Source organism: Plectropomus leopardus, chromosome 8 (genome assembly GCF_008729295.1).
Source record: "Plectropomus leopardus isolate mb chromosome 8, YSFRI_Pleo_2.0, whole genome shotgun sequence".
Lineage (NCBI taxonomy): Eukaryota > Metazoa > Chordata > Actinopteri > Perciformes > Serranidae > Plectropomus > Plectropomus leopardus.
This window is the reverse complement of record NC_056470.1, coordinates 33561278-33576565: the sequence shown is the minus strand read 5'-3', so window position 1 is coordinate 33576565 and position 15288 is coordinate 33561278. Positions and strand designations below refer to the sequence as shown.

At 39.4% G+C, this 15288-nt stretch overlaps 1 protein-coding gene across 1 annotated transcript in view; it reads left to right on the top strand.

Moving 5' to 3' along the window:
* Positions 1-15288, top strand: part of oprl1 (opiate receptor-like 1) — a 97493-nt gene that overhangs the window by 67037 nt on the left and 15168 nt on the right. Inside the window, exon 5 of the mRNA XM_042491602.1 lies at positions 728-818. Coding sequence (XP_042347536.1) covers positions 728-818 — 91 coding nt within the window. The remainder of the gene's footprint in view (positions 1-727; positions 819-15288) is intronic.

Genomic DNA, 15288 nt, shown 5'->3' with positions numbered 1-15288 from the left:
ACAAAATGTTCATTGTCTTCCATGAGTGAACTCTTAAAATGGTTGTTTTTCCAACGTTTGACGTAGATAAGTTAACTGTTTCACTGGACAAAAAAAGTCAAGGTTTAAGTTACAGTAAACATTTGGGCAAAATAAAATTTTCCTTCACTTTGGTATTTTTTGTTAGTAGAAAATTGAACTTAAGCTTAATTTCCAAGTGGCATTAAAAAAGTCTTTAAAAGGCTTAAACTGAGCGTGCTTTAAGCTGTAGGAACCTTGAATGTAATTTCGTGGTGTGTTTTTTTTTTTCATCTTGGTGGCCATTTTGATTAATCCATCCTACAAACAACAAAAATCAACACTAACTGTGTTAAATTTAGGTTAATCAGTTAGAGGGTCCTGGTAATGTGTATGCTGTCTGACCGTCATGGTTTACTAGAACATCAACAGAGAAACTGTTAAAGTCATGAACGAGCTTTTAACCCTAACTCTGCGACAGTAAGTGATGCAGTTGCTCCCTGATGTGATGTGCTAAGTTAGCGCAAATCATTAAACTCAAGTGATCAAAATTATTCAAATCACCATAGTAATTACTTTATATGAATTTGAATATTAACCACAGAGTCTTTCCTATACTTATATTAGCCTTGTAGACATAAGGGTTAATAAATAATACATCACCACTTACCTGTGTAAGTTACTGAAAAAAATGAATATGTAATTCATCATCATGCTATCATGTCTTCAGGTGGTGAATATCTGTGTGTGGGTGTTGGCGTCGGCCTTTGGCGTCCCAGCCATGGTGCTTGGAAACGTTGAGGAGGAACAAGAGCATAACAGTAAGAAATTCACAAACACAAGCACACGAACACACACAAACATTTAAATACATCTCCTTACATGTACACAAACGTCGGGTTTGCACGTGCTGACCTGTGCATGTACACGTGCACCTTCACCACATGTGCATTTAGAACATAAAGCCTTTCAGCGTATAGCACCTTACATGCATTTCACTTGAGACTGTAGAAGTGTGAATTTTCATGTCTAATTAATATGCAGAACAATGCACGGTGGTGTAATAACTCAGAGATCTATGTGAGCTGTGTTTCAAGAGATTGCTTTGGGAGACACGATGTGAGTGAACCCATTTACAAATGTTGTTGCTGTCCCAGTTTTTATAGCTTTTGTTGCACAGCATCCGACTAATAGGCTCAGCACACACTGTCGCTCGCTGCCTCTTTTCCTCTTCATTTCCTATCAAACAAGTGCCGAGGTTTCAAAGCGGCTGCCTGCGATGTGACACATGATACTCCACATGGTGCTTATGGACTTTCACGCAGCAGGCGCACGTTTATTGCTTCCAAAATAGAAAGAGATTTCCAACTCTTTTCCAAACTTGATGTCTTTCATCAAACCAAACAGCAGGTTGGTGGTTGGAGGTGATGTTGATAGACCAATGATTCCTTGCCCAGCCTTTTTTTCCTGTTGTTTTTCATGTTGCTTAAGGAAATCAAACCAATTTTCTCAGGTATCAAATAGCTTCTGAAAGGCGTCTAAACGCAACACAAGAAAACCTTTTATTGATCCATGATTGCAATAGTAGTCAAAGATGATGCACAGCCTCTTCTTCTTCTGTAAGTCAGTGTTGCGTTACAGCATTGCTGCTGTCTGTCACTCAATCTTTCAACTCTTAACTTTTTTTGTTAATCCTGCATCATTTAGTCTCAAACCTTCTTGTGATATTCATGGTTCATACAAGGTGATTGAGGTGCTGGTCCTGGAATACCCTGAAAATTAGACATTTTTAAACTTGGTCTTCGGAAAGACAACCTGAGTATAACTGAGAGTTGGATGGTAAATCATTTTATCAGTTAATATGAGATAATTGTTTTTGATTAGGAAGTAAAGAACAGACGCGGTTGCAAGTATTCACTAATGTTGTATGAGCTCCAGTAGATGGTAAACACCAGGAAATAGTTGGCATCACAGCAGAGCAGCAACAGCTGATAGCACGAGCTTATGAACAAGTAGCAGTTCATTTATAATGAGATTATTTTACACCCTGGCAGCGTGTTTGCTCCATTTAGGAATTTGCACAATTTTTTGCAACAGATGGTTGTGGTGAAAACAATAACATCCTTGAAAATAAAATTGAGTGCTAAAAAAAGTACTTGAAAGTCCTTGAATTTGACTCATCCCTGTCTGTACTAAACCCTGGATATTGCTCATGTCCAGTGACGTCAGTCAGATCCCCGTAACTCTTCATACGTTTCCACATGTCCAGAAATCAGATTTTTCAATCAGGTGCATCCAAAGACCAATCCACTTTCTAATCCACACTGAGTTCAGCCTTGAGTGGTTTTCAGACGTGCAGGCCCCTTCTAATATTATTATGCATGTGGTGTGCAATTTTCTTGGCAGACTCTCCTGCACTCATATATCCCATGAAAGTTGAAATTTGTTGAACTCTGAGCGCAGGCTGCAGCTGCAGGATAAACTTTAATAAACTGTGGTCCTAAGTGTATTTTTCTTGACCATCATATGGAAACCAAACTAAAATATGGAAAGTGGTGTATCATAATTCAGATGCAGCTTCAGGTTGGTTACAAAAATACTGCTGCTCACATTGTACCTAAATGATCCCAGGAATGAGGTTATTTTATTAGATAATTAGGCAGCATTTGATCTTATACTTACAAGTAGTAACAACACACCTTAAGTCTTGGACATACTTTCCACGTTTCTGGAAGCTGCGGATGTTGGCGAGGTTCTATTTGTAGTACAACTGATGGTCCCCGGCTGTAAATGAGATAGCTGGTTGTTGAGCTTACTGTCCTCCTTCTGCCGACTTTGTGAAATGAAACGATGCTGCTGGGTCTGAAATAAATATTTGTTGAATATCCATCTTAAAACAAACTTCACCTTGGTGAGGCGGCTGCAGACTGTCAACAACAGTGTTTTGGACTGGCCTGAAGTGTGGAACAAGAGATTTGAGCGTGTGCAGTTAGTACACTTTCTATCCTCATAGTCCCAAAAAAGGGATACTGGGGCACCTGGTGGAGCAGGCAGCCGTGCACAGAGGGCGTGTCCTCGCCCTCGACCTTGGCCTGTTGCTCGCTCTCTCTCTCCCTCTTTCATGCTTAAACTGTCCTATATAATAAAGGCCCCAAAAAAAACTTTTAAAAAATGGGTTGCTTGCAGATGTCCTGACGAGCAGACCCTTGTGGACCTGGGCAGATGACGACATTTATTCCACACGGACCAAAGCTGACCCACAAGCAGATGTGGATACTATGACCAGTAAAGCCTGTTTCAGAGGAGCTCTTTTAGCTCAGGATAATGCTGCCTTCATGTGTTACTCGGAAATATCATATTTACAGTATGTATGTTTTACAAGCACATGAACAGCCCCCTAAAGATGGAATTACAAGTAGGAAATTAGAAAATTGATGATGATTCCTGAGTTGCAGAGTTTCAGGGCAGCAGAAAAAGCAAAAAGCATGAAAAAAAAACATAAAACAAAAGCATTTAGATATTTCATTATTTTGTTCCTAGTTGCTATCATTTACTTTTAGTAACTTTACTTTACTTTAGTTGCACATTTTAGCATCTATTAGCTGTAACAAGCAGGCAAAGCTTCAACTATAAAGCATGCCGGCCGAGTATACTGACATTATTTTATAATATAAGTTGCCTACTTGACGTCATAAATGCATAAATAATATTTCTTATCGCATGTAAAGTGTAATATGGTATTAATTTTAACTGCTGTCCATGTAGTGACCTAGATTAAATATAAAAATATATTTAAAACAATAAAATATCAAAATAAATATGAACTGCAAACAGCTATCAACCTCTTATTTAAACGCAGCTCATCTTATTTGTAGCTTTCATGTTGTTCCCACTTTACGGCCTCAAAGCTCATGAACACAACAAAGTCTAAGGACGACTTCCAAACACGGAAACTACGTCCTTCCGACATCACATGAATTCAGTATAATTCTCAACTGTCCATAGGTAGAAGCCACCCTGACTATGTCTTTATGTCTTTCTATGTATTGCCCACTTTGTATGAATACTAAATTGCCTTGACTTAAAGATCAAACCCCTTAAAATGAGGCTCCATCTTACAATGCTTGACGACTATATCGGCTTCCTCACGGCTGCTTTTGCTCATTCATGTTTCATTGCCCTCTCCTGTAGAAGGAGCTGGTACCGACCGTGTGGAGAAATCCAACCGTACGCTCAATTTAATAGAGCACCGCTGGAAGTTCAGTGATTAAATCTAGTGAGGCTTTAGCCCTCCCTCGCCAGCTGCACGGCTGAACTCCATTTCCTTTAATGAGACGTCAGTCAGTCAGGTGCTCAACCTCTCTGTGCAGGTCACCCTCGTCTGAGCCGCTCTCCCACTACAACACGGATGATCTGATTAGAAGAAGGTTCATTTATTCTCTGCGGCTCATCTCACTGTTTTATTAAAAGTTTGCACTGGTGTGGCTGTTTGAGTCCTCGTGCAGCAGATCTGTTGTCAGGCTTCACCATTTGTCGTCATCGTTGCTGGTCGTATTTGATCGTGACAGGACTTTGTTGGTGTTTTCCGTGACTGTGTGGAGCCTGTATGAAGTCTGCCTTCTCATCTCTCTCTGGTCTTGTTGGTTCATCGTCTTGTCACGTCAGGTGAGAGGTGAGGAAGGTGGGATGAAGGGAACTGGGAGGGCTAAAACTTAATTCCTGTAGCACTCTTAAATAATCAGAAAGCACTCTCTTACCGTATTTTCCAAACCCATTAATGAATATTGAGCAATATGAGCAAACGTAATGTCTTGTCGTTTTATGCTTCTGCGCTGCCATACATCATGAAACAGGCAGCAGATCTTCTCTATCTCATAACTGATGAAGCTGATGGGAAGATGAATTAGGGGATTTGCAGTAAGAGCAGAAGCCAGTGTCCTTGGCATTCATGATGGTTATTAATTCAATGGAAATATATGTTTTGAAAACTGATGCACCATATGAGAGAAGTGAAAAGACTATTCTTCTTCAAAATATCATTCAACCCTCTGTCCTCTCCTCTCATGCACCACGTGTCAGATAACATCTGTCATGTCTGAATAACGGCAACATAAACATTTGTATAACGGACACGTGTGTTTGGACAAAGAGCCGTTATTTTAAAGGACTTATTTGTAATTACCAGCCACTCAGTCCAACCGAATAGGGGGCATTATTTTTAACCCATTTTCAATGTCTCAGCTGAGATTCCTCAGGAATGACGCTTTGCAAACCTTCTCTGCACCTTCACTTCATCATATATGCCACCTGAGCAGGCAGGCATGCACATCCTTCGTCACCTACTTTACAGGCGTCATGGCGTCATCAAGTTTCTCCCTGTCTAGTTATCACGGCCTGTAAGCCCACAGATTGTGTTGTCACAAACTGATATGTTTCTGTTAATAGCTGACGTTAGATGTTACTTACTGGTCTAAAAGAAACATTCAGTTCAGCATCAAACCGAATATTTTTACTCTCCAAGAGCTGTGTCCAGCCTTCTGGGAGATGATAGTCCACGATTTCACAGAAGAATTGTGGATTAGAAACTTCCAGATGATCCACTAAACCTTTGAGAAGTTATGCGATGCAGTAACAACTCTTGTAGCTGCTGCTGCATCATGAGGGAGCCAGTTCTTACTGACGAGCACGTAGCCAAAGCATCATGTGACCTATGGAAGCTAAAAAGTGTTTCCATTGTAGTTTTGCAAGATATGGCTTTTTTAATCGGCTGAAATACCGCCTCGTGTGAGTGTAAAAACTGTTTTGCAGTAAATGGATTTTTTTTTGAAACTGGCGTGTTTCCATTAGGCATATTTTATATTCGCAATTTCAATTTGCACAATTTAAGGGTTAATGGAAACCCACCTATTGACTCGGTGTCTCCTCTCAGGATGTGTTATTACAGCAGTGGATATTTCTGCAATACAATACATATGCATTTTGGACATTACGTCAAAGGTGTTACTTCACCTTCTGTTGTTAGGATTAGTTCATTTTTTGAATGTTTTAAACTAAATTTATGTCCAGATCTTACAAATTGTACAGAGAAATATTTCATACTTGAAAAGAGCTACAGTAAAAATTAAACCTAAACAAAGCTGCTGCAACTGGATTCTTGCCAAATGCTGAAGTTTCTAAAGTAAATTTTGGAAAAGTTTGATTCTAAATCCCAGTCTCTTTCACCTCTGTGTATCTTTGATTTTTGATAGCACCTGATGGATAACTGCAGCTTCATTCTCAGTCTGAAATAGACTCATTTCATTTCTCTTCTTATAGCTGCTTATCAGTTTCTGCTGAGTGGATCCAGCTGGGTCCTTCTTCCCCACACATACTAAGGTGTGTGTGTGTGTGTGTGTGTGTGTGTGTGTGTGTGTGTGTGTGTGTGTGTGTGTTTCAAAGCAGTGCGTTAGCCTTATAGGGTTGTGTGAGAGTGATGATGAGCAGTCGTGTGCGTGCGTGCATGCGTGCGTGTGTGATCTGATCGTGCTGGCAGCCTCAGATATCATGACACACTTGCTGTTGGAGTCTGCAGCTCACAGATGGCAGCTCCTCTCCTAAAAAGGCTAAAAAATTCGAAGAATCCAGCTCAGTTTCTACGGTAACAGGTGCACAGAGACTTTCATATGACCTCAAAGAGGTAATATATATGAGGATTACAAAGCCGGAGCAGAAAATGACCAAAACATGTCGTCTGTAGGTAAACAGGGCTGTTAATTGATGCTAGAAGCTCATCGTTTTTCAGCTGCTGCTGAGATTTATGGCTCATAAAATCACACTTCTGGCCTCTATTCTGTTTTAGAACAAAAGAAATCCTTCCCACTGCAGTTTTAACACGCTGCCTGTTTACCTCCCTAAATCATTTGTGTTATGACAGAGCGACCTCACTGTTTATGACATGTTTAGCCAAAGTTAGAAAGCAGAGGACGAGTTTATGTGCTAATTTATACTAATGTTGTTGTAATACTTAACAATGGTAATGCTTTGTCTACAATTAATACAAATGTATTTCAGTTTTGACTTTATTGTTCCAAAAATGGCATTTACATCTGGCCAGAGCACGAAATCCCAACATGAAGGTCAAAAGATGTTTAGATGTCCAGATTTAGAAAATAGCTTTTCGCAGACGAATAGGTTAAATATCTACACTGATTTAGTGAATGTAGTTTATCAAGCAAATTCCAACTACATGTCAGAATATATTTATTTGCATTCTCAAATCAATCCTAATATGGTTTTCTTAACTTACTTAAAACTTAAAATTTAAAGCGTTTCCATTGTTCCTAGAGAATTAACTATTTTGATTGTGTTGACCATATGACCTTTTTATTTCAGCACCACCTTCAGCACAAAACTATTTAAAAAAAAAAAAAGTAGACAAAAAAGTAGACAAAAAAATTCTAGCCACACTATAATATGCTGTTTTGTTAATGATGTTTGTGAATACTGCAGCCTTTAACAGGCCACGAGCCTTTCAGCCTGGTTTAATCTCATAGATTTTCTTTAATACAGACTTCACTGGTTTTCTTCCAGCACTTTGAGGAATCTGTCATTTTTTTATGCGACGTAATATAGGAAGATTCAGTTACAGGAGATGAATTTTTCCTCATCATTTAACCAGAAATATGAAAGTTATCGGCGCTGAAAATGCTCAGTCAGCTCTCACTGAATACATCAATGCTCTGAATGAGATGCTGTAAAATCAGTTTGCTTAATTATGTGACTGTGCCGCAGACTTACTGACAACAGTATGGATTCCTTCTGTCTTCACAGCTTCTCGATAATAGAATTCACAGATGTTAACTTTGAAATTTCAAGCAGAGATTTTAACTTTAATCGCTCACGCAGGGTTTATATATGTAAAGTATAAAAGAAATCATTACTGAGTAAATCATGCCTTTGGGAAACTGGGCTACATGTTGGAACATTGTTCCCAAAATGTTAAACAGGAGACTCAATTTATCCCCAAACTCACCTTGTAAATCCGTCCATCTGTTTTCCTCTTAGTCTCAGTTTTGCTCTGCTGCTTCATGTGTCCTCTCCGTTTTTTTCATACACTGTGGACACAAGGACGCTTTTTCGTTGTTGAAATAGAGACAAATGAAGACACTTTGTTGATGCATTACTGCTTACTCTGTTTGTATTTCACCAATTCAAACAAAGCACCTGCTGTTCAGACCAATAAAGGCTCGCACTGGTGGGTGATGTAATGCGGATTACTCTGTGTAAAACAAAGGTGACAGATGAGCAGGTTCGTCTCTTGATGCAGCTCTGTGCTGTGTTGGCAGCGGCAGTGGTATTGGTGGCCAGTAATATGAAAATGCAGAAGTATGGCCTTGAAGATGTAGACAGTTGAAGACATTTTAAAGCGGTGTCTTTGTCCGTGTCTTCGGCTGAGCTCTGCCCTCTCCTGCTCTCTCCTGTGTGTCAGCCTACAGACCTGCGTTAAGCTGCTACGAGTCAGTTAACCTGAACCAGACCAGGTGTGCCAGCTGGCATGACATCAGGTCCCCTGTCAGCCCGCAGCCACGCTCGCTGCTGCCCTGGCTGCGCTCACGTCTGTCATTTCTCTGCACTGTTTTACATTTATTAACACTCTAAAAATAGTTATACAGCAAGAGAGCGGGATTTATTTTAATGGCATTGTGAATAGATTTCACCACATTGACTGGAACATTTTTAGCTCTAAGTTGGGCCACTTTAATTCTGAATAATATCCCGCCAGGATTTGACAATCTTTCTATTTTATTTCACCTCCATCTAATTGGTGTGCTCATAGTGAAACTGGCAGAACAATTATTACAGATGTACTTCACAAGTTCATAATATGCAAAAAGAGATTTGCATGTTTTGAATGGCTGCCTTTTGTGAATGGCACTTCACTATGTGTGAGAAGCAGCGAGGTCATAAATCCTCATGAATTGCAAATTAAAGCATTTGTAGAGGAAGAAGGTGAAAGTCCTCGTGGCCCGACCTTTGACTGCAGAATTATGTGGAAGGTTGCTGCAATATGAACAGGACTTAACCTGTTGTAACCAGTTTATGTTTCAGCACATTCTCACTTCCAACTTAGACAGTGACCCCTCAAGTCAAAATGTGATGTGCTAGGTACCCCTCCTACGGTAGTTTTCGACGTCCAGGCAAGGCGTGTCAATTTACCCCTGTTATATTCAACATCTGTTCATTTGAAAATCCTAGAAATGTAAATCCTAAAATGATAGACACATCCTTTAATCCTTGATAATCCTAAAATCATAGAAATGTGCTAAATCTGAGAAATGTCCTAAATTCATAGAAATGCCCTAAAATCCTAAAAATGTCCTCCTAGAATCCCAGAAACACCCTCAAATTTTAGGAAACATCCTAAAATCCTTGAGACTGACTAAAATCTCAGAAATGACCTAAAATCCTGGAAATGTAATAAAATCCCATAAACTTCCTTAAATTCCAGAAATGTCCTAAAATCCAACAGATGTCCTAAAATCTTAGGAATGTGTATGGGGCCGCTGTGACTGGCCCCTGGCCTCTTGTCTTTTTGTCAAAGTGGCCCCGAGCGAAACAAATTGAATATCGCTGGTGGAGACTCACGCAAAGTTAGAAACCCGTAACTTTAGTGCGGTTCTTACCTCAGACCTGTCATCTGATTCCCAACTCACCCGAGATCAATTATGTGCAATTCAGCTCAGTAACTTCACTCAGATCAGCCGTTTCTTTCACCCTCAGACCTGGAGGAGGTCAGCAGTCCTTTTATTTCCTCCGAGCTTAATCACTGCAACCAGCTTTCCTCTTGTTCCAGCAGCTGTGCAGAACGCTGCCGCCACGTCTCGTTATTCCAGTCCTCTCGGCCTTTCACCGCCTGCCTGTCAGTTTTAAAGTTTTGCTGCTGGTTTTGGAGCTTTGCGTGGTCGGGTCTGTGAACCGATTTCTCCTCTGAGCCTGATCGAGGCCGAGAATCTTAAAAATGTTGCTGTCCTCTGTCAGTGACCTCTTTTCAGACCATCCTAAAAAGCCATTTTCTCTCGAGGACCTTCTCCACATACTTATTCATTCTCTGTAGTTTCAGTGTGAATCAGTTTGTTACGGGCTGTTTGGCCACAGAGAGGGAAAAAACAACAATTATGCTTTTAATATTTATGTTAGTGCTAAACATCGAGGAAATCAACAGCAGAAACAGCCAGTTATTTTCCACATGCCCGCACACAGAGCAGCTATAATCAGGGCTATTTTGCTGTTGAATGGAGTAATATGTTGTAGCTAGCAGGGGAATGGGAGGTCTAGTGGTTAGATATTGATCCAGTCTCAGCCTGCAGCTACAGACTAATCCTATAATCATTTTTATTAGTCTACTCTACAGCTGAGCTACATCTCTGCTCCAAAGCTTCCTCCATTTTCCTCCTGTTTGCTTCTTTTCTTATTTATTTCTTTTTCTACACTGTTTTCCCGCTCTTATTTTCTCCTTCCTCTCTCTCTTCTCTCATGTCTCTCAGTCTTTCTTTCACTTCATTCTCTTCCCCTCTGCTTAACTTCCATCTTATGTTAATCTCATTGATTTCATTCTCATCTCGGTCTCTGGCACGACTCTCATTTACTCTCACTGGTTACGGTTACATGCACCCCAATATTCCCAATATGTTAATATATATTATCATATTCTGAATTTAAAGTGGGTCATATAAACAGCATATTCTGTTTAAGTAATCCAAATTAGGCTGTTTTCTGAATTTAGCATTTTCTGATTAAGACAAGTGGGATATGCCGGTATTATTCGGGTTTTAAGAGCATTATTTGGGCATTTATACAGCCAATTCTGGAAATGCATCTCAACCGTTTCGTTTACTACAGTGTGGGACACCGTCCTCTCCTCTGTTTGCATTCAGCTCTGTGCGTTGTCATGGATACGTTGGACACAAACCAACTCGCCAACGGTTTGCAAAGCTTTGGTAGAAATGCATGCAAAAGAAAATCCCACGTCTGGGTGGGAGGAGAAACACACCTGCTTTCAAACTTTATGAAAAACTGTGAGATCAACAAGTTTTTGGATGCATCCAAATTCTGTGGCACCAATCTTTCCAAGAACGAGCGTTTAATAAGTCTGCCACCGGAAAAAAATTGTAAAAAAAAAAAAGAAAAATCCTATTTTGATGCAAAGAAACAAAATGACTAGCGGCTCCAGCTGTACTTTTCTGTAGTTTGACGTGATAACGTCAAGATGGGGCATGTTAATCGTATGCACGGCCGCATGTGAACGGGAATATTAGTGTTTTTTTTGTTTTCATTAGACATGTGAACAGCTTAGTAGAAATATTGTCTTTTTCAGAACGAGGGCGAAAACTGGACTATTTTGTGCATGTAAACAGACCCAGTGTCATCTTATTTCCATCCTCATTACTTCATTCACACTTCTTTCATTTCCAGGGTTTCTACTGTTTTCAGCCAAATTGTTTTTCAGGCTTGCATTCAAAAATGAGTTTATAATCAAATGCATAAAGCATAAACTGATAGTACAATCGTTTCAGTTTCCCCTCATGCTGGAAAGCCGGTGCCAGACTGATGTAAGTGCATGTAAAGCTGCTTTTTAAAGAAAGGACAATGCACTGACTGTGCCTGTAATATGAAGCATTTAAACTGAATGTGAACACAACCAACTGTTGAAGACTGGATAAGGACACTGTTCAATTTTCATACAATAATTAACATTTTGAGATGAATTATTCACAGTGTTTAAGTTTTGTAATAGTTTTGAAATTTTGTTATTGAAAATGTGTGGGAACCTTGTATTTTTTTCTCCTTTCTTCCACATTTTTAGATGAATTAGAATTATTTGATGATTTGACGGCTGATTTAACATCTGGCCGAGGGACAACAAGGACGTCACACTTACAGTTATGTTGATCAGTGAGCATTGTCCTTGAGAATAAGTCAATACAATTATAGATTCTCATCTACATCTTAATTAATTAAATCTCTATTTCATTATTTTTCTCTTAGTTTCCTCTTCTGTCACTCTTGTCTTATGTCTCTTTCTTTCATTGTCTTTTCATTTTAATCAGCTAAATTAACACTTAGACGAGCTGCCCGCCAACAGGTTGTTTTTTAGGAAGTCAACGCTGTGTTTCCTGTAGATTTTTAGGCATAAAACTTCTTTTTCAGGGACGAATTACGTTTTTTTCCATCAAGGATACTGCCACAAAAAATGTTGCATTTCTTGTCAGGACTGTGGCATTAAAAGTGCTTTTTTTTTACAGACATAGCTGCTTTTCCACAAGCGATTGTGCCCCCAGAACCAGATATTTTAAGCCAGAACGTGATCTTTTCCGAACCATAACCATCTTGTTTTTGTTTCAACCTAACTGCACGTAAACGCACGTTTGAGCGTAAAGTTTCAACGTAACCACCACATAATAACATGCAAATATAAAGAATCTGTGGTTTGAAGAAACGTACAATGCCAATCTTTTTTTCTGACGATTTCGTTCTTATCTTATTTCCATTCACATCTCATTCTCCTCTCCTTTGTTTCAGTCTCTCAGTTATCCTTTTCTTTTGTCACACCTGTCTTTGCATAATTTCTCCTCCTTCTCTTCTAACCTTTCATCTCCATCCATGTCATTCTTCTCTCCGTCTTTGTTTTAATCCCCCATTTTTTCCTGTTTCTTCCCTTCTCTCCTCTGCTTTCTATGGAGACGCTCTTTGTTGTCCCTCTCCTGTTGCTGTTTATCATCTTCGTTCCTGTAAAACAAATAGACATTCAGGAATATAAAGGTTCACCCTTCTCCACTTCTTTTCCTCTCCCTGTCTCCTCTAAACAAACACAGAGTGGATTCATAACCCGACAGCTGCAGGGAAAGTCACGGCACGCCGCTCTCGGTAATTGGGGTCAAAAGCCTTGCCCAAGGACACAGTGGCAGGAAGGAGGCTATAATCAGCAGCCACCCCGCTGTCACTAATAGATACTCTGACTAATCCATCCAAAAGACTCGTAGGGAATGTGTCAAATTGTGTTTCCTGGCAGCGCTGCGATGTCTGTCGGTGCCGCAGTTTGAAGCACGCGCAGGCTGTCTGAGTAGCTACAAAAAGCTCCTGTTGTCTTTCTGCTCGTGCACACAGTTTTTTTTTAATGTCTCTCTTTTTCTTGCCTTGAGTAAGATTGTCAAAATGACATCTGTAATCTTTTCCTGTTTTCCGTACGTAGCCTTTAGTGGCTGTATGATTTATGTCTCGTGACTCAGCTGAAAATGGTGGAAGAAAAATGACGTTTTCTCCTTTTTTAAATTAAAAATGCAATCTTTAAGCAGGTGGTTTATGTGCCTAAACCTAACAAATCTTTTACCATAGAGATAATTTTGTCTTCTTGGCAGGCGAAGACAATTTATGACCATTTATTTCAGCATTTAGTTTGGGGACTTGTAGTTTTGAGCAAGCCCAGGTGCCAGGAGAAAATTTTGGCATTATGTTTAAACCTTTCTTGTCTATCATATCGTTTCCAAAATGATTTATTACCATAGCTGACTTTGTAATTGGGAGGTGGAGATGATGGTGGATGGCAGATGAAGATGACTTCCAGACTACAGACCTCTGCTAGAGACCAACAAATTTAAATTTATTAAGTCCTTGCTGTGTTTCCAGCTGCTTTTTAGGCACCAAATGTGGGTGTTTTGTATTGACCCATGGCAATTTATGGTTATGTGCAGAAAACGTAACATTTTAACCTTTCATGATACCATACATATGTTTCTAAAATTACAGTGTATAAGCTGACTTTGTTATCAGGAGGTGAACAGGAGAGACGTCTGCAAAGCTGCAAACTGCTGTTAGAGACCAACAAAAGTGGGTTTTTTTAGCGAGTCATAGCTGTGTTTCCAGCCAGGAAAATGCCACGGAAATCAGTTGTTTAGCATGGAGACATCTCTGTCTTTCCACTGGATATTGATCCCCAAAATCTGGTATTTTAAGACAAAACATGTTCTTTTCCAAACCACGACCAAGTTTTTTTGTGCTTAATCTAATTACATGTTAACACAGCGTTGTTGAAACGTGAAGTTTCAAGGTAAAGGCTACATGACAAAATGCGAATGTAATGATTTTAAAAATAGGGCACGCATACATACAGTCCGTTCAGAATACATCACAGTAGAAGTTCACTCAAGTTTAACTTAAATTGGTTGATATTTTGACACAGGATTACCTGCAGTAAAGATTATTGAAAAAGATGGATAAAAAGCAAAACAAATTAAATACAAAAAGACACATAACAGTGCAGTGTATCCTCGTAGAACAGTTTGTATGATGTCGTAGAAATGAGGGCCTCGTGAATAACATTACGTCATTTACATAAAGTTACATGATAAAGGTAAAGTGACAAAGGTTAGGTTCATACACGTAAAGATATTGTGATTAGCTTTTGATGAGCACCAAACGTTGGTGAAAATCGTGGTTTTACTCGAATTGCTGCGTCATGATGAGATGAAATATGTATGAAATTGGGTACATTACCGTTTGTGACAAAAGTTACGAACAGCCTGAACAGTGACCAAAAAAGCAAAAAACAAATTCACCAATAATTAACACAGTTGAAAATAATGCAATTAGCACTGGTGGTGCTGTTTGATAAGTCATCACCTGCGCAGACTTACTATTTGATGGTTTTAAAGTCCTCCTCCTCCGCCCTTACTGATTTTGGAGCAGCTCTTCGTATTTTAAATGCACAAACAAAGGCGGGGTGCACCAGGCCAGGTGCACGGGCTGGTTTTTGATTGAGCCAAGACTTACTGGAGGAGAGAAAATAAGCAGAAGGAAAACAAACAAGATGCACCCTGACAAACAGTCTCAACCGCACAGGAAGGAGGGTAACTGCTCAGTTGTGTAAACACTATTTGTGGATTATAATAACATGTTGCTCTGTATGAAGAAATGGAAAAACAAACCCTCTCTCATCTTGATTCCACATGATAATGTTCATGTTGTTTTTGCTGTCGTATTTACATTCCCAGTATGCAAACATTAATGAATGTTATTACAAAAGCAAATAGATATGCTAATATAATGTTATTATTGTGACAATGCATAATTAATGCTGCCGTGGCTCATCGTGTATGATGGTGTGGTATATGTTATAGGAGCCAGTTATTATGAAAGCAGTGACACATACGGTCTAATGAGGTCGTGTGTCACACTTTTATTACACTATGATAGTTGGCACGCGGTCATTTTAGATTTAATTGGTTTATGTGTTGTTTTTTTTCAGCAAAAGACAAT